Consider the following 18,254-nt stretch of genomic DNA (forward strand, 5'->3'; position numbering starts at 1 on the left):
CATCCACGTTGAAGCAAATGGTGGGTATTTGTTGTTTCTAATGGCTGAGTAATATTCCATTGTATACATAAACCACATCTTCTTTATCCATTCATCTTTCGATGGGCACCGAGGCTCCTTCCACAGTTTGGCTATTGTGGACATGGCTGCTAGAAACATCGGGGTGCAGGTGCCCCGGCGTTTCATTGCATCTGAATCTTCGGGGTAAATCCCTAACAGTGCAATTGCTGGGTCGTAGGGCAGGTCTATTTTTAATTCTTTGAGGAACCTCCACACAGTTTTCCAGAGTGGCTGCACCAGTTCACATTCCCACTAACAGTGTAAGAGGGTTCCCTTTTCTCCGCATCCTCTCCAACATTTGTTGTTTCCTGCCTTGTTAATTTTCCCCATTCTCACTGGTGTGAGGTGGTATCTCATTGTGGTTTTGATTTGTATTTCCCTGATGGCAAGTGATGCAGAGCATTTTCTCATGTGCATGTTGGCCATGTCTATGTCTTCCTCTGTGAGATTTCTCTTCATGTCTTTTGCCCATTTCATGATTGGATTGTTTGTTTCTTTGGTGTTGAGTTTAATAAGTTCTTTATAGATTTTGGAAACTAGCCCTTTATCTGATATGTTATTTGCAAATATCTTCTCCCATTCTGTAGGTTGTCTTTGAGTTTTGTTGACTGTATCCTTTGCTGTGCAAAAGCTTCTTATCTTGATGAAGTCCCAATAGTTCATTTTTGCTTTTGTTTCTTTTGTTTTCGTGGATGTATCTTGCAAGAAGTTACTGTGGCCAAGTTCAAAAAGGGTGTTGCCTGTGTTCTCCTCTAGGATTTTGATGGAGTCTTGTCTCACATTTAAATCTTTCATCCATTTTGAGTTTATCTTTGTGTATGGTGCAAGAGAGTGGTCTAGTTTCATTCTTCTGCATGTGGATGACCAATTTTCCCAGCACCATTTATTGAAGAGACTGTCTTTCTTCCAGTGGATCGTCTTTCCTCCTTTGTCGAATATTAGTTGACCATAAAGTTCAGGGTCCATTTCTGTATTCTCTATTCTGTTCCATTGGTCTATGTGTCTGTTTTTGTGCCAGTACCACACTGTCTTGATGACCACAGCTTTGTAGTACAACCTGAAATCTGGCATTGTGATGCCCCCAGCTATGGTTTTCTTTTTTAAAATTCCCCTGGCTATTCGGGGTCTTTTCTGATTCCACACAAATCTTAAAATAATTTGTTCTAAGTCTCTGAAGAAAGTCCATGGTATTTTGATAGGGATTGCATTGAACGTGTAAATTGCCCTGGGTAGCATTGACATTTTCACAATATTAATTCTGCCAATCCATGAGCATGGAATATTTTTCCATCTCTTTGTGTCTTCCTCAATTTCTTTCAGAAGTGTTCTATAGTTTTTAGGGTATAGATCCTTTACCTCTTTGGTTAGGTTTATTCCTAGGTATCTTATGCTTTTGGGTGCAATTGTAAATGGGATTGACTCCTTAATTTCTCTTTCTTCAGTCTCATTGTTAGTGTATAGGAATGCCATTGATTTCTGGGCATTGATTTTGTATCCTGCCACGCTACCAAATTGCTGTATGAGTTCTAGCAATCTTGGGGTGGAGGCTTTTGGGTTTTCTATGTAGAGTATCATGTCATCGGCGAAGAGGGAGAGTTTGACTTCTTCTTTGCCAATTTGAATGCCTTTAATGTCTTTTTGTTGTCTGATTGCTGAGGCTAGGACTTCCAATACTATGTTGAATAGCAGTGGTGAGAGTGGACATCCCTGTCTGGTTCCTGATCTTAGGGGAAAGGCTCCCAGTGCTTCCCCATTGAGAATGATATTTGCTGTGGGCTTTTCGTAGATGGCTTTTAAGATATCGAGGAAAGTTCCCTCTATCCCTACACTCTGAAGAGTTTTGATCAGGAATGGATGCTGTATTTTGTCAAATGCTTTCTCTGCATCTAATGAGAGGATCATATGGTTCTTGGTTTTTCTCTTGCTGATATGATTAATCACATTGATTGTTTTACGAGTGTTGAACCAGCCTTGCATCCCGGGGATAAATCCTACTTGGTCATGGTGAATAATTTTCTTAATGTGTTGTTGGATCCTATTGGCTAGTATCTTGTTGAGAATTTTTGCATCCATGTTCATCAGGGATATTGGTCTGTAATTCGCCTTTTTGGTGGGGTCTTTGTCTGGTTTTGGAATTAAGGTGATGCTGGCCTCATAGAATGAGTTTGGAAGTACTCCATCTCTTTCTATCTTTCCAAACAGCTTTAGTAGAATAGGTATGATTTCTTCTTTAAACGTTTGATAGAATTCCCCTGGGAAGCCATCTGGCCCTGGACTCTTGTGTCTTGGGAGGTTTTTGATGACTGCTTCAATTTCCTCCCTGGTTATTGGCCTGTTCAGGTTTTCTATTTCTTCCTGCTCCAGTTTTGGTAGTTTGTGGCTTTCCAGGAATGCGTCCATTTCTTCTAGATTGCCTAATTTATTGGCGTAGAGCTGTTCATAATATGTTTTTAAAATCGTTTGTATTTCCTTGGTGTTGGTAGTGATCTCTCCTGTCTCATTCATGATTTTATTAATTTGAGTCTTCTCTCTCTTGTTTTTAATAAGGTTGGCTAATGGTTTATCTATCTTATTAATTCTTTTAAAGAACCAACTCCTGGTTCTATTGATCTGTTCCACAGTTCTTCTGGTCTCAATTTCGTTGAGTTCTGCTCGAATTTTAATTAACTCTCTTCTTCTGCTGGGCGTCGGGTCGATTTGCTGCTTCTTCTCTAGCTCCTTTATGTGTAAGGTTAGCTTTTGTATTTGAGTTCTTTCCAGTTTTTGAATGGATGCTTGTATTGCGATGTATTTCCCCCTCAGGACTGCTTTTGCTGCATCCCAAAGATTTTGAACAGTTGTATCTTCATTCTCATTAGTTTCCATGAATCTTTTTAATTCTTCCTTAATTTCCTGGTTGACCCTTTTATCTTTTAGCAGGATGGTCCTTAACCTCCACGTGTTTGAGGTCCTTCCAAACTTCTTCTTGTGATTGAGTTCTAATTTCAAGGCGTTATGGTCTGAGAATATGCAGGGGACGATCCCAATCTTTTGGTATCGGTTCAGACCCGATTTGTGACCCAGTATGTGGTCTATTCTGGAAAAAGTTCCATGTGCACTTGAGAAGAATGTGTATTCAGTTGAGTTTGGATGTAAAGTTCTGTAGATATCTGTGAAATCTATCTGGTCCAGTGTATCATTTAAAGCTCTCGTTTCTTTGGAGATGTTGTGTTTAGAAGACCTTGATAGAAGCGTGAACTCCTCTCACTGTAGCATTCCAGCTGGTCTCTCTTTAAATCTCAGGCCGAATTCGTAGATTTTCAGGATGGTTTGAAGGTTATCTAGGTAATTTGTTGGGGACAGGTGATTTGGGGACCCTACTCTTCCGCCATCTTGCCCCTCCTCCCTCTAGAAGACTAATTCTTAAAATGAGGATAAATATAAAGTTCTGAGAATTTGCATTAAGAATTTCAGAAAGTTGAAAGAAGGTAAGAAGAGTTCCAGAAAAGCACATACATTATTCAGAAAGGGACATTTTTGAGTGATTTTATCGCTTCCTAGCTCCTAAACTTTTAATACCAGATACAGTTAAATATATTGCTTTGAAGTAGTTTTCTGACCACCTGTACTAGAAAGATATGGGATGCTTATAACATGCTAAATAATTATTAAAAAGAATAGAAAATCAATAGTTAATGCCATAGGAGAATTTAGATTATACAGCTATCTTTATAGCCCTCTTACGTTATAGGGCCATCATTATTAATATACCCTTTCCCCAACCAAAGAAATAAAGATAACTGAGGAAAAAAAGACCTGACATAACAAAAGCAAATGAAAGGTAAGAGTTAGCTTATTACAACTTGCACATTGTACAAACTCATTACAGTTGATTTGATTCAATTTCTTTCGTGAGTCCTAATGATTTTACACCACTATCTGAATCTTCATTATATTTTCTGAACGTACCTTAACTTCTTTACTGACACCTCTAGTAAAGCTGGAATGAGACCTGATGATCAACAAAGAAGCATAAGATGTCCATCCCACAAAACCAAGAACAACATTGATGCCCAAGAAGAACCTGTCATAAGTATGATAATAGGACAAGCCTTTTAATGCAAGCTGAATCAGCTCCTTGCAAAGGGAGACCTATGGAGAAAGGAAAACGTAACTTGTCACATGGGAAGAATCAGAAAACCTAAGTTTTAAAGGCAGGAAAATTATTAAAATTAGAGTGCATAACTATAAATGATAAATCAAGAACAGATTTTAATTACTCAAGGGTCTTCTTGCAAAGTATAGGGAAAATTCCTGAATAGAATGAATTTTGAATCTTGATGAGGAAGGACATTTTAAATGTAAACTACAATATGTGTAGTGATTGAAAATGATTCATTCCGTGGATATATCAATAGAGGACCTATGAAAGAAAGAACTGAAGTCTCACTAATATTGATCTGAAATAGCAGAGATACCCACATTTGTATCATTTTTAATTTTCTCATACCAGATTACCCACATCAGTTATAAAGCATCATTAAAACAGAAAAGCAATAGCTTACTGTTTTAAAACTATAACAAAAAATAAGCATTAGAAATGCATGGTATTTTGCTTAGGCAATTTGAGAAACTGAAAATAGAATTCTTTCCTTCTCCAAAATTAGGACCACTTAACAAAAAGAAAATTAATGGAAGGCATAGTGGGATAGTTGCTGAGAAGATTCAAAGCTTCATTATGAATCATTACACTTCTGATACTGTGTAGATAGTTCCAAATGTACAAATGCTATGTTCTAAAATGTTACACACTTAAGTAGGGTTACATAAATTTGGAATAGACTTGCTCATTATAGAAAATGGCAACTGTTCTTTTCCAAACCTAAAAAAAAGTTTACTCATAATAATATCTGCAATAAGAGAAGCATGTTCATGGCTAAAACAGCTACTTAGAAAATCCAATCCTTCCTTAAGCGTTCAGGAAAGCTCCCTGGCCTGCCCACTTTGCTCTCCATTGTGTATATCTTGCCTTTCCCCATAACCTAAATGATGACTAGCTATTTATACAAATAAGGTTTGCATACTTACTGCTTCATCGTACTTTCTCTGTTTTATATAAGACCTGGCTTTTCGTAAAATGTTTAGCTGTTTAGATTCAGAAAGCAACCTACAAAAGAAAAGGTTAGGTTTAAAATATTTCCTCATTTCAATGATATTTTTATTTCTTTTTTCTTAATTGAAAATAAAAGGATAATAAAAGTTGAAAAAATAAAGAAATGAGACAAAACAAAACAAAAAAGAAACCTAAAGCTAATTGTATTATTGCAGATTATCTGAACTCTCCCAAAAAAATAGCTTTGATTAAATTTGGTTTTCTTGACTCAAAGTTTCAGCTCCAAACTACACTTACAAGAGTAACATGATCCATCATTTTGAAGAAATGGAATACTCTAGTTAACAAAGAAATTCTGACTAAATCAATATAATTAATGGAACAGCAAATTAGTGGCATGAGTTTCAACCGCTTAGCACTCCTGTGCTCATCAGCAGACACAACAGACAAAGCAGATCCATTATGGCTCTTTGTATCTCTGAGCTAGATAGGGCCTGAGAATTGCCATGATCAAAAAACTCTACGCAATGTGGAGCCTGGGTGGCTCAGTCAGTTAAGCATCTGCCTTTGGCTCAGGTTGTGATCCTGGGGTCCTAGGATTGAGCCCAGAGTTGGGCTCCCTGCTCAGTGGGCAGTCTGCTTCTTCCTCTGCCTGTGCCCCTTCCCCGACTTGTGCTCTCTCTCAATCTCTAATAAATAAATAAAATCTTTAAAAAAACAAACAAACAAACCCAAACTCCAGGCAATCAAAACCAACAAAATTAGTGAATAATTTGAGCCTCTTTGATATTCTTATACTATACCATATACCTTTTCTGGTTCCCTTATCTTTCATTTCTCTTTCTGTCACTTCCCTGTCCTCTTTTTACCAGAGTAGAAACCTTAAATACACAAGAGAAATACTCCTAATATTACATAAACTGGCAATGTATCTGAAGGCATTAAGTTTCTGGAATGTCAAAGTTGAGGAAATATAACCACACCTCAGTAACCTGATTGAAATAAGTAAGTATATTCAAACACAAAATTAAATGCATACTGCTTAACTAAACTTATAAAGTGAATACCTTCAAACTTAAAAAGTATAAAAAGGCTTTGATAGGGTTAGATCATATGAAATAAGTATTTTTGTATGTCAAAAACTACTAAGTTAAATATTGACAATTTCACATGGTTCAACATGATATAATCATTTTCTTTTTCTACTTGGTTCCATTAATCTTTAGATAAGATGAAGACTTGTAGGAAGTACAATCTTTTAAGCAATGTTATTAATTTGGATGAGGTCACAGACTCCTTTCTGAATACGATACTCTGTCTAGAAAATGCATTTAATCTTACATACAACTTCAGAAAATTAATGAAACCCAGAAGCTCATCTCTGAGCCCTCTGGAGATCTGTAAATGTTCTTGTTTGGGAACCTGTGCTATTCCAGGGACCCCCAGATCTTTCAACTCAAAGGAATCCAATCACTCTTTCAGGCTGCAGGAAAAGTCTCCACCTCTGGACTCACTGAGATTTGGAGGAAAAAGATAACAGGAAGTGAGAACACACGGGGGAAAAAAAAAAACAAGTTACTTCAAAGTGTTGCCATAATCCAGTTCTTTGTCCTTCAGATACCACATATTTTAGAGTATTTTCCTGTAAGTCTGAGAACTGGAATACGAGCCAAAGGGCACTGGAGTTACATGAAGATTATATCGAAGTTGAATTTTCCAGATTTTTTAAAAAAAATTTTATTTATTCATGAGAGAGAGAGAAAGAGAAGCAGAGACACAGGCAGAGGGAGAAGCAGGCTCCATGCAGGGAGCCCAACGTGGGACGCGATCCTGGGTCTGCAGGCTCATACCCTGGGCTGATGGCAAGCGCCAAACCGCTAAGCCACCCAGGGATCCCTAATCTCCTGGACTACTGATGACTGTATTTCTTTCTATTTTACTTAATTTCCCATTATCTCATATGTATACCCTGAGCTATAAAATGGTTACACACTTCATTCTTCACCTATCTCGTATTCACATCTGAGTTCTTTTCATAAAGATCTTTCCCTCTCTGCTTTCCAAAATCAAATCCTCATCATCCTTTATAGTCCTCTCCAAATTCCACCTCACATCACTGGCACTTTAGTGTCATCTAATAACAATTTATTTCTCTTCAATTAAATTTTAATCTTCAACTAGGCCATTATTTCAATAAAAAGTCATAATAATACTCAGCAAAGTACCAAGCATATAAAATGAATCAATAAATCTTAATTGATTAAAATGCTATCAAAATATTGTAGATCTAAAAAAGGGGAAAAAATAAGAGAATAATATAAATTCCCATTCTTAAAGTACCTAATCATTTGCTAACTTAAATGAAAAGATGAAAACAAAGCTTGTTTGGAACAAAATTACTTAGGCTAATATAATACTTTAAGAAGGATGAAAGAAGTATTTTTAAAGAGAAATATTTGTTATATTATGTTAATTATATTTCATTATATCATATGTGAAATTATTACATTATATATGGAATACTTAGGTAAAGAATTAGGTAAAAAAAAAACCACTGTCAGGCTAATTTACATTTTTCCTAAAAGTTCTATTTATAATTCTTGGGACATACTAAAGGTTTCGAATATGTTTGGAGTTCACCAAAATGTTCCATACAAATCTCATTGTACCATTAGGACATTAAAGACTCTTACAAACTTGTTCCCCAGTAAAATTTTTTTTAGCTTTCTGTAAGTTGAGAAGGGATGCAAAGTCAATCTTAGTGTCACCTATTTTAAACATAAAGAAGTTTTATGAGAAATGTAAAGTCCAGAATATGAGGTACAATATGTTAACATTTACATAAAACAACAACAAAACAAGGGGGGTTGTGGTAGAGAAGTAACCAAAGGAATATTATCTATAAATTAAAATAAATAAAGATGATCTACATGTGTCAACATGGATAAATTCTGAAAATCATGGTGAATGGAAAAAAAGAGATTTATAAAAAAATGTGGTAGATTTTAAAAATAGGGTTTCAATTACATTAGATGATTTTATTTCTTAAGAAAAAGAGATCTCAAGAAATATGGCAAGATGTTAACATTTCTTAAACCTGGATGTGGGTATAAGGATTTTTGCTATATTCTCTACTCTTTTCAGCATGTTTGAAGAGGGATATATATATATGAAAGATGTATGAGAACCTGCAACTTTGCCTCCAAGAGAAAAGACTGTGAGACTAGAACTCAGGAGAGGTCACATTTTATTATTGCTTGTGTAGTTTTTATTGTATATGTTCATTACTTTCTCATTCACATTTTAATAATGAGGTTTTTTTTTTTAAATAAAATAATTAAAACATTAAAGTTTAACCACAGTTTCTGGTTATGATGGAAAGTTTGGACATATCAATGCTCCCACCAAGAACAACTAGGAAAAAAAAAAAAAAGGAACAACTAGAAAGCCTGATTAATATTAAAAATCAATTTGAAGGTGCTAGAGAGCTTCGTAGACCATCAAGAATTAAAGAGTTAAGATCCTAAAGAGAAGCAAACCAGAGAATTAGTCCAGCATTCTACAAACTGTAACAATTAGGGCATCTGCCATTCTTATTTTTGGCAAAAGGCTGAGAACTTGGGCACATAGCTGCTGCCAGGAGGTAGAGAATCCAATAGAGTCTCTGGCAATCTTATAAGGCAACAGAGATAAAAAAAAAAAATAACATTTGTGGCTGCCAATGCAGCCAGGATATGAAGACCCACAAAGAAAGACAAATAAGAGGATAATATATACAATCTTCATTCTGGATTAAAAAAAGAAAAAGAGGGCACCTGGGTGGCTTAGTGGTTGAGTGTCTGTCTTTGGCTCAGGTCATGATCCCGAGGTCCGGGAATCAAGTCCTCTGTCAGGCTCCCCACAGGGAGCCTGCTTCTCCCTCTGCCCATGTCTTTGCATCTCTCTCTGTGTCTCTCATGAATGAATAAATAAAATCTTTAAAAAAATTTTTTTTAAATAAAAGAAATTTTAAAAAGGCATGAATGAAAAGCTATCTGAAATTACATTAACTTAATACTTAACCTGAAGTGACATCTCAAGAATGAGAGAAGGAATCTTTATAAGCAACAACTTCTATTCTATTCTATGTGGACAATTCAGGTAAAGAAACAAAGGCCACGATCTGGTGAGAAGGGGAACGAGCTGGACACCTAGTGAATTCTTCAACTGCATAGGGACAAGAGGACAAGAAGCTATGAAGAAAGCACCTGAAAAGGACAGAAGTTTTCGCAGTTTCAAGATATAGAAGAGACAAAATCTGGTGTTCAGAAGCCACCAAGGAAGGGCTCTGGACAACACACAGCTTCCACTGAAATGCCTGGGAGGCTACATTCTAAGGGCAGACAGACACAAACAAACCAGAGGTAAGGGAAGACAACAAATGCAACACAGCCTTGAGTTAGTTACTACTCTGTGCCTGTCAGAGGATAAGGTGAAACCTCTTTGGAGAATGAGATAATCCAGAGCTTCCAATACCTTTAATATACAATGATAGGCATTCATCTAAAAACCACCAGACTCAATAACAGGACCAAATGAAAAAGACAGTAGAAGCACACTCACAAATGATATGGTTATTGGTGGTGTTATCAGGTACACTTTAAAATAATTGTGGTTAATATATTTGTAAATATATTTTATCAATTATTCAGGGTGACTAGTGTTTGCAGGACAAAATCTCCTTAAAATGCTGCCCTTTGAAGTATTCTATCTTCTACATCTTCTCAGCTTTTTATTACAAAAATATTTTCCTTGCACTTACACATGATATTTTAGAGAACATCTATTTATAGATTAAAGGAAAAATATTTCAAGAGATAAAGACAGAGGAGGGATAAGCTACCTCCAAAATAACCCGAGTTCCTTTGCACTGATCATCGATATAGAATCTTATTTTTATCTTTTGTTTTTAAGATTTTATTTATTTATTCATGAGACACACACACAGAGGGGGGGGGCAGAGACATAGGCAGAGGGAGAAGCAGGCTCCCTGTGGGGAACTCGATGTGGGACTTGATCCTAAGACTCCAGGATCATGCCCTGAACCAAAGGCAGACGCTCAACCATTGAGCCACCCAGGCGTCCCTTATTTTCATCTTTTAAGTCATAACTGAGTAAATAAACATTTTTTATGTATGTGACATATAAAAGTTACTTTTTTTAAAAAAGAAGAATTTCAATTTTGAAGGAGAAAATTCCATTTCTAGTAAATAATTAGTAAGCCAGATGGGTGAAGTGGTAGATTCACATTAAAATTAGTATTTAAATTTGGTCTAAGGACTTTAATCCATATCAGCTAAAAGAAACAAATATATTAAAAAAAATGAAAGTAGCTTTTGTCATTTTGGTAGAAAATATGTTAAAATACCTGGTTAAACTTTAACTGCTCTGAGTTTATATAGTGATTTTTAAGTAAAAGAACAGCTATTTTTCTTCTATTGGCAAGGTACAGTATTTCCTTCCCATTTTCATTTTCTTCAGATATACTCAAGAAGCCTTTCTTGTTCTTTTCTCATTTTATGTAACTTTTTTCCTTTAAAGTTATTCTGGCCTTACTCTGGCCTCTGGTACACAGTTTTGAAATACAAAGTGTATTTCAATACTCCTTTTAAGGTACTTTTATGCTTCTCCTAGTCATGTAGCACCACCTGCTGGTCATTCCTTGGCATAGCACAAGGTTTGAGTTTGTGGAGTTCTACTTGTCTGAATAGATTATTATTTCATGACTTTTAGCCTTTCTTAGAAATCTTTAAGATATAAAAGGTAAAATATACTTAATTTTTAAAGAACAGGATAATATAGGATATGCAATTACCATACGGATTCACTGGAGTCTTTTACAAGTGTAAGGTATGTTAAAGGATCTTAGCAATTATATTCTCACATCTTGAAACACTGGCTATTTCAGCACCCTAGGAATTATTACACTAGTCATGAATTATTCATGAAGACAAGACTCAGACAGTGGAAGAAATGGTGGAGAGATAACATTAAATTAAAATCTTGCGATGCTGGTGAAATTGATCATGTTAAGGAAAATCTCAAGACTATGAAACCTCAGATGTCAATATCCTAGATAAATTTTCTCAAACTTAAGAACTGATGAGTGAATCATATATTTCTAAGAAAAAAAGGAAATATGGTACTTATTCAAGAGGGAAAGGCTTCAGGGAACCAATCGTTTGTAACAAGTACTTAAGTGTTTTGCAAAAAGGATCTGTAATAACTGTACTCTTTCATTATTATGTGCTAACATTTACTTGATAAGTTTCTAAGTGGATAATGCTGACATTAGGTGTATACATAAAGGGGACTAGAAGAAAACGGATGGTGTAAATACAAGTAAATTCATCGGACTAGAGAAAAACAGTCCCTTGTACGCCAATGGTAAAGGGCAATAACTGTTTTCCCTGGTATATTGAACATATGTAGTAATAAAAAAAGATACTACTCATGATACAAATAAAATATCCAGGAATAAAATAATGAAAAAATATATTATGGGGAACACTATAAAATTTTACTTAAGGACATAAGTAAGTAAATGTTGGAAAGTAATACTCTACATTGTAAAAATGTCAATCCTCACCAAACTACTTCCTAAATATAATAACCACAGACTTTCATGTAACCCAAGACATTGACTCTAACATTTATATTTCTTTATGCCCATTATTTTTATGATTCCATTTGATCATTTGTGCCAATGATTAAGATGTCAATTTATTTTTGTTCTTTTTAAAAATAATGTGCTTTATCAAAGTAATATGTGCATAATTTTTAAAAAGTCAGAAAGTACAGAGGGCATAATGACAACCAACAACTCCTGCCCCACCCTTCTCACCTCAGTTCTCCAACCCAGACGCAAAATTTTTTACATGTGTCTATTTTCAGGTATTCTGGTAGCTACCTCCATGTTTCTTAATAATATGCTTCTATTACTATTTCTTGACTGGATGACCTGAGGCATTTTCTGTGGACTCTTCACTGACTCTGTCTATTCTTGCTGTCTCCTCCTCCCTCAATATGCTTATATTACTATTTTTACCTCTTCTGTTGGCTATATTGGTCACTTTATTTTTTAAAAAGATTTTATTTATTTATTTGATAGAAAGAGGGAGAACACAAGCAGGAAGAGTGGCAGGCACAGGGAGAAGCAGGATCCATGCTGAACAGGGAGTCCAATGAGGGGCTCGATCCCAGGACCCTAAGACCATGACCTGAGCCATCCAGATGCCCATAGTCACTTTATTTTTAAGCTCGCTCTACTCCCAATGTGGATCCCAACATTAAAAGTCACATGCTTGGGCAACCCGGGTGGCTCAGCGGTTTAGCGCCGTCTTCAGCCCAGGGTGTGATCCTTAAGACTGGGGATCGAGTCCCACGTTGGACTCCTTGCAAGGAGCCTGCTTCTCCCTCTGCCTGTGTCTCTGCCTCTCTCTCTCTCTGTGTCTCTCATGAATAAATAAAAAAAAAAATCTTAAAAAAAAAAAAGTTGCATGCTTTACTGATTAAGCCATCGAGGCACCCCAACATTGGTTACTTTAATAATGTAATACCTAAACCTCTGTCTCACTTTCTCAGCTATATCCAGAATCTCCACTTTCTATTTCATGAGGACAACAGCACCACTTTCTTTCCTCCTCTGCCTTCCAACTTGTAACCTTGTACACTGTCAAGGTAGGCAACATTTGCATTCTATCCAATAATGATACTTAAGTCTTGCTTTGTCTAAGGTTTGTCTCTTACTGTATTATGGTTACTTACTACTCACTGAGTAGCTAAATTTTATGCTATGATTAGATTTTCTTGTCTATTTCATTGAAGCTTTGATCTATGTGCCACAAATTCTCTTCTCATACTCCCAGCAGCTGTTCGAAATCACCTTACACATTAGGCTGCTTCATGTTTGAAGCACACTTTCTTGCACAGTTGGAAATGCCTTCTTTTCCCTAAAGTCTCCACTTATCCTTGTTTCAGGGGATGAAGAAATGTATGCGATCCATGTATGCCATCTTGTTTCCTTCAGTTTCTTATTCAATTCATATATTAAAACTCATTTCACATTGCTATTCTAATTTAGAGGGTTTGCCTCCCAGTTGGACTATTCTTATACAATGTATCATTCTGTAAGTTTTTAGTTGCATTTCTCTTTTTAAAAATATGCATCTTGTACTCTTTCTCATTTTATAAAGTGTGTGCTAAGGATACAATAGCTTTTCAGATATTTCTGAGAAATTTTAACATTTTAAAGTTCTTTTCTGTTCCTTAAATTATCTCCTCAGGAGTCTATCATTCATTTAATCTTAGGTACCTTTTGGTCAGATTGCAGACTTTTGACCAATGGTGATTTTCAGCCAGACAAGTCTGTAGGCAGGGCTGATAGCTTTGCTCCAGAGTGGGTGAGCCACCAGCTAGGAATCAAGAATGCTGCAGGGCCTCCAGATGACACAAAGCTAGTAGTGGCGCTGCAGGCAGATGTTGAGCATCAAAGCCCAGTAAATTCATGGTCAGTCAGCAGGTCTAAGTGGAAGAAGGTAGGCAGTGTGCACCTGAGCCCTTTGCAGAAGACTACCTCTTCCTGACCAGTCCTTCTAGAGTGGCTGGTCTAAAGTAACCCACAGTCTCACTTTCAATGTCCTGTGTATTTTCTTCATACCAGGAATTGATAATATATTTCTTGTTCATTTATTTATTCTATTATGCTCTGACTGCACCACTACACTGTAAATAAACAGATGCATAAGATATGTATATGAGATAATGTGGGGCAAATTCCAATCAGTAAAAACTTGGCTTATACTCTTTATAAGCATATGTGATAATCTTACAATTAGGGACAATCTTCAAAGGTAATTACACCTTGGATGTATATTGTGTAATATTTAGGGCAATTAACTTCATATGATCATAAGCTGCAAAATCCTAATTTTGGTTGGTTTTTGCTCTCCTATTCACACAAATATACACACACACAAAGTCAGGCATGTAATCACATTATTTAGAGGGTAATGTAATATTTAAGCCTTTCTAGTTTATGAATACCATACTAGTGCTATATAAGTTGTCAAAAATAATTCCAATGAAATCATTCAAACCCATTACTAACACCCATATTATAAAGTTTCTATGTATTTTGGTCAAGATCAAAATCCATCCTAATCAAATGTGATCCTTGCTAATTGAAAATGAACCTTGATGAGGAGGAATAAAGGAGACTGAATATATCTGCCCACATTAGGAGTGCAGATCCAGGTTTGTGACTCATATCTCCTCTCTCCTGATTCAAGGAAAACAGATAAGACAGCAAAATCCAGCTGCCCACCAAAGTCTGCTCTCCTTATCCACCCAGTAGTTGTCACTGTCCTCCAGAATTGCACCATCAGTCTTTTCTTGTCACTTTTTAGGTTCTCCTACCGCCTCCTACATGTGCAACAGTTAACACTACCATCTTATCTTATATTGATGCCTCCAATCTACACAATCCACTCTCATCTTTATGTTGAGGTCTAAGTCCCTAACTTGTTACACTAATTTTATTTCTAATTTCTAAATAATTCTAATTAATTGGTATCTTCAAATGTAAGCTGAACTCAGAAACATTGATCCTTGCTCCTCAAATCATTTCTTCTTTCCTTCTACAAGCCATAATGGTAACACCACCTCCCAATCAACCAAGCCAAGGGTCCCCACATGTTCCCAAACAGGCCCTGTTCAATTGTCTCTTTAATGTCTCCCACATTTCTCTCTGTCCTTTATCTCCTTTATCAGCTATTCAAAGGTAGAATCTGGTGCCTGGCCCATTATTTACAAAAACACCAGAAGAGGCTTTTGTTTTAGAGTTTGCACTAATATAAACAAAAAGGACAAAGTTCTAAGTAACTATCCTGTCAGTACTCAAACTCATTAAAAGATTCCTTCCTATAAGTTAATAAAAAATATGAGACTTACTTAAATGGTGTAAAAAAAAAGGGTAAAGTAGCTTCTTTTTTCTGAGTCATTTTCACCTGGGAACCAAATATGAAAATATTTTATTATATTATAAATGAGAAAAAAATTAGTTTCATTTTGAAATACAAACATCCACTAAACTGTCTCTTTGGGGATAGTTTACTACTTTGAAACTAAATGGAATTTTATGTTACTATATTATTCTATAAATATTTAAACAGAAATTTCAGATCATACTACCACAGTAAGCTGAAAATTAATATCAAGCTTGAAAATAACATACTGTAATTAAACTGTATTTTTACTCTTAGAAAACAAAATAAGTCAGGCTGCATTAACAGCATTAAGAATAACAAAGTTTCAGTTAAATGGCCACATCTTTAATTTAGCTTAATACATATGGTAATATACATTAAATAACAAGAAATGTTGCAATCTCTAACACTACCTCTGTGGGGCAAATTCCAATCAGTAAGAGTTGGTGTGTAGTCTTTATAAGCATATGTGGTAGTCCTACAATTAGAGACACTTCTCAAAAGTAATTCTATACCACAGACCGATTCATGGAACATATACCTCACAAATGTTAAACTTTATGACGCCAGTCATATACACAAAATTTAAAGATAAACTATAGAAAATAATTTTCATAAAACACAAAATCAAATATTTTCACTTAATATATTTGATTTTGCAGTTGCAGTAGTATCCATTTTTGTGTCTTATTTTACCTTGAATTGTTCAAGAATCTGTACTGCATTTGTAAACATGCTCTCTGCTTTGAAGAGATCAGTGTTGTTAAGATAATCTACAGGAAGGATACCCTGTAAATAATAAACACTAGTTTAATATAAATACTATTAGCATACTATTACTAGTATTAATAGCTCAGGTTATTCTTGTAAAATGAAACAGACTTATAAAGGAAGCACTAAAGATAAGACAGGTAGATGAATAAATTACTGAAATAATTAAGCAAAACATCTTTTCTAAAACCATAACTGAAAAATGTTCTATTATTTTTTCTCATAAGGTAGACATAATAAAGTAAATAAAGCAAAAAAGATGAAATAGATTCGATAAAACCTAGTATCTATTGAAAGACTACCGTGTTGTAGGCAGTGAACACAATGCTTTGCACACATGAAAAATCACTATGGTAGGCCACAACCAGTATACTTAAAAAGAAAAAAAAAAAGGATAAGAAAATTAAGAGTATACCATGCACAGTAAGAGTAAGGAGTGTTTTGTGAAATTTTTGTTTCAGTTTTACACATACACACATGACTATAAGGGTCATTTACTCAGAGTTCTGAGTTAGACAACATTTATTAAAAGTTTGATTTGAAGACCTAATAAGAATGGCTGGTTGGAATGGATATATATATATATATATATATATTTTGGCTTTTCAGCATTCCAGTTCCCATTCTTAAAAGCATTACCATTCTATGTTTAGAAATCTCACTCACTGCAGAATTTAAGAAACAAAACAGATGGACATAGGGGAAGGGAAGAAAAAGATAAGATAAAAACAGAGAGGGAGGCAAACCATAAGAGACTCCTAACTATAGAAAACAAACTAGGGTTACTGAAGGGGCAGTGGATGGGGGTGCGAGGGGATGGGTGAAATGGGTGATGGGCATTAAGGAGGGCACTTGTTGCAGTGAGCACTAGGTGTTGAATGTAAATGATGAATCATCACTAAATTCTACTCTTGAAACTAATAATATACTATATATTAACTAGCTTGAATTTAAATAAAATCTTGGGGAAAAAAAAAAAGGAAAATCTCCCCCACTGGATCTAACATAGTGGGTTTCCAATGGAGCCCCACCTTCCTTTACTGAAGGGTAGACAAGTAACCCAGGCTAGGCCACTCAGATGGTAAGCACTGGAATTTGACTCTTGAGAGTCAAGTCACAAAAAGTGTAAGTGTAATGCTATTCGCCCCTAGTGTTGGTACCCTGGGCACAACTGTTTGGTTCTTCTTTTGAAGTCTCCGGTGTTCTTTGTCCCTGCTCATTTCCATGCCTGGTTTTTGAGCGCCCCTTTGATTCAACAACCCAGCAAGATCTTTTTAACAAATTCCCTTTAAATGGATCCAGTTTCTGCTGCTTGCAAATAAAAATTACTTCTATACTTTTACCACTTATAACTGAAATACAAAGATAAATCTGTACACATTTTAGAAAATAAAAAATGTTTAAAGAAGAGCTATTAGGCTAGTACTCCATGCTGTAGATTGTAACATGCCCACAGTTATGAGATATTACATACTTAGAAAGAAAGGAAAGTACAGTTTTATGTATCCAAAGATTATTCAGAAAGACATAAAAAAGGAAATTTTACTGTACACTTTTTTCTTCTGAGAGCTATTAAGAAAATTTGATTCCTTACCACTGAATTAAGGGGAAAGGGAACTCCAATAAGAGAAGCCATTAATGGTGCAATATCGGCCTACAAACAGAAAAAAATCAGTTCTAATAAGTCTACAGACATCAGTAAGAAAATTAAATAATCTAATGCAACTATATTTTGGACTACAATCTTGATGTTCACTATAATCCATTACCTTCCAACATTTAATACACAATAGATATCAATCTCTAAAAATGTCATTTGCTATAGCGGCATTAATGTATAAAAAAATACATTTGAAAAGCCCCAAATGCAAAACATGCTAGAACAAAAAGTTACCCACTCTGGTACCTAAGAACTTGACTACTTCATGTAATAGTTTTTCAGTATGCCTCAACTATACAGAAAATGAATAGCAATAGAAGGCTCTAACTGGAGAAATATATATATTAACTAAAGAAAAAGTATATACCAGAAGGTTTGGCCAGCCAGTGAAATCCAGAAAAGACATATAGCTCCTAGTTTCCCAGAGTTGTTTGTGCTTCTACCTCCACTTCTGGAACTCCCCATCACTCCTCAACCCACCCCCACTTCCTTTTTTGACCTTTCATCATCCCATAGACCACTCTCCCTTAGAGAGCTAACTAACACTCTCTGTTTCTCTAGATCTGGTTGGCTGTTTTTATATTAGTCCTTACAATTTTTCAGGCAGTAAAGTGCTTAGATGTCAGAATTCCCAGTTCCAAATCCT

General features: G+C 35.5%; 1 protein-coding gene across 6 annotated transcripts in view; it reads right to left on the reverse strand.

Moving 5' to 3' along the window:
* Window positions 1-18,254, reverse strand: part of LOC129495546 (GPI ethanolamine phosphate transferase 1) — a 109,863-nt gene that overhangs the window by 55,905 nt on the left and 35,704 nt on the right. For 5 of the 6 annotated variants that reach the window (XM_055303164.1, XM_055303166.1, XM_055303167.1 and 2 more), the window contains 5 exons: window positions 17,543-17,602; window positions 15,874-15,966; window positions 15,143-15,198; window positions 5,128-5,206; window positions 4,009-4,191 (listed from right to left, as the gene is read on the reverse strand). In XM_055303164.1, the coding sequence (XP_055159139.1) occupies window positions 4,009-4,191; window positions 5,128-5,206; window positions 15,143-15,198; window positions 15,874-15,966; window positions 17,543-17,602 (471 nt within the window). The remainder of the gene's footprint in view (window positions 1-4,008; window positions 4,192-5,127; window positions 5,207-15,142; window positions 15,199-15,873; window positions 15,967-17,542; window positions 17,603-18,254) is intronic. The other variant, XM_055303168.1, reaches the window with a different exon arrangement.

The sequence above is a fragment of the Nyctereutes procyonoides genome, unplaced genomic scaffold (assembly GCF_905146905.1).
Source record: "Nyctereutes procyonoides isolate TBG_1078 unplaced genomic scaffold, NYPRO_anot_genome, whole genome shotgun sequence".
NCBI classification, from domain to species: domain Eukaryota; kingdom Metazoa; phylum Chordata; class Mammalia; order Carnivora; family Canidae; genus Nyctereutes; species Nyctereutes procyonoides.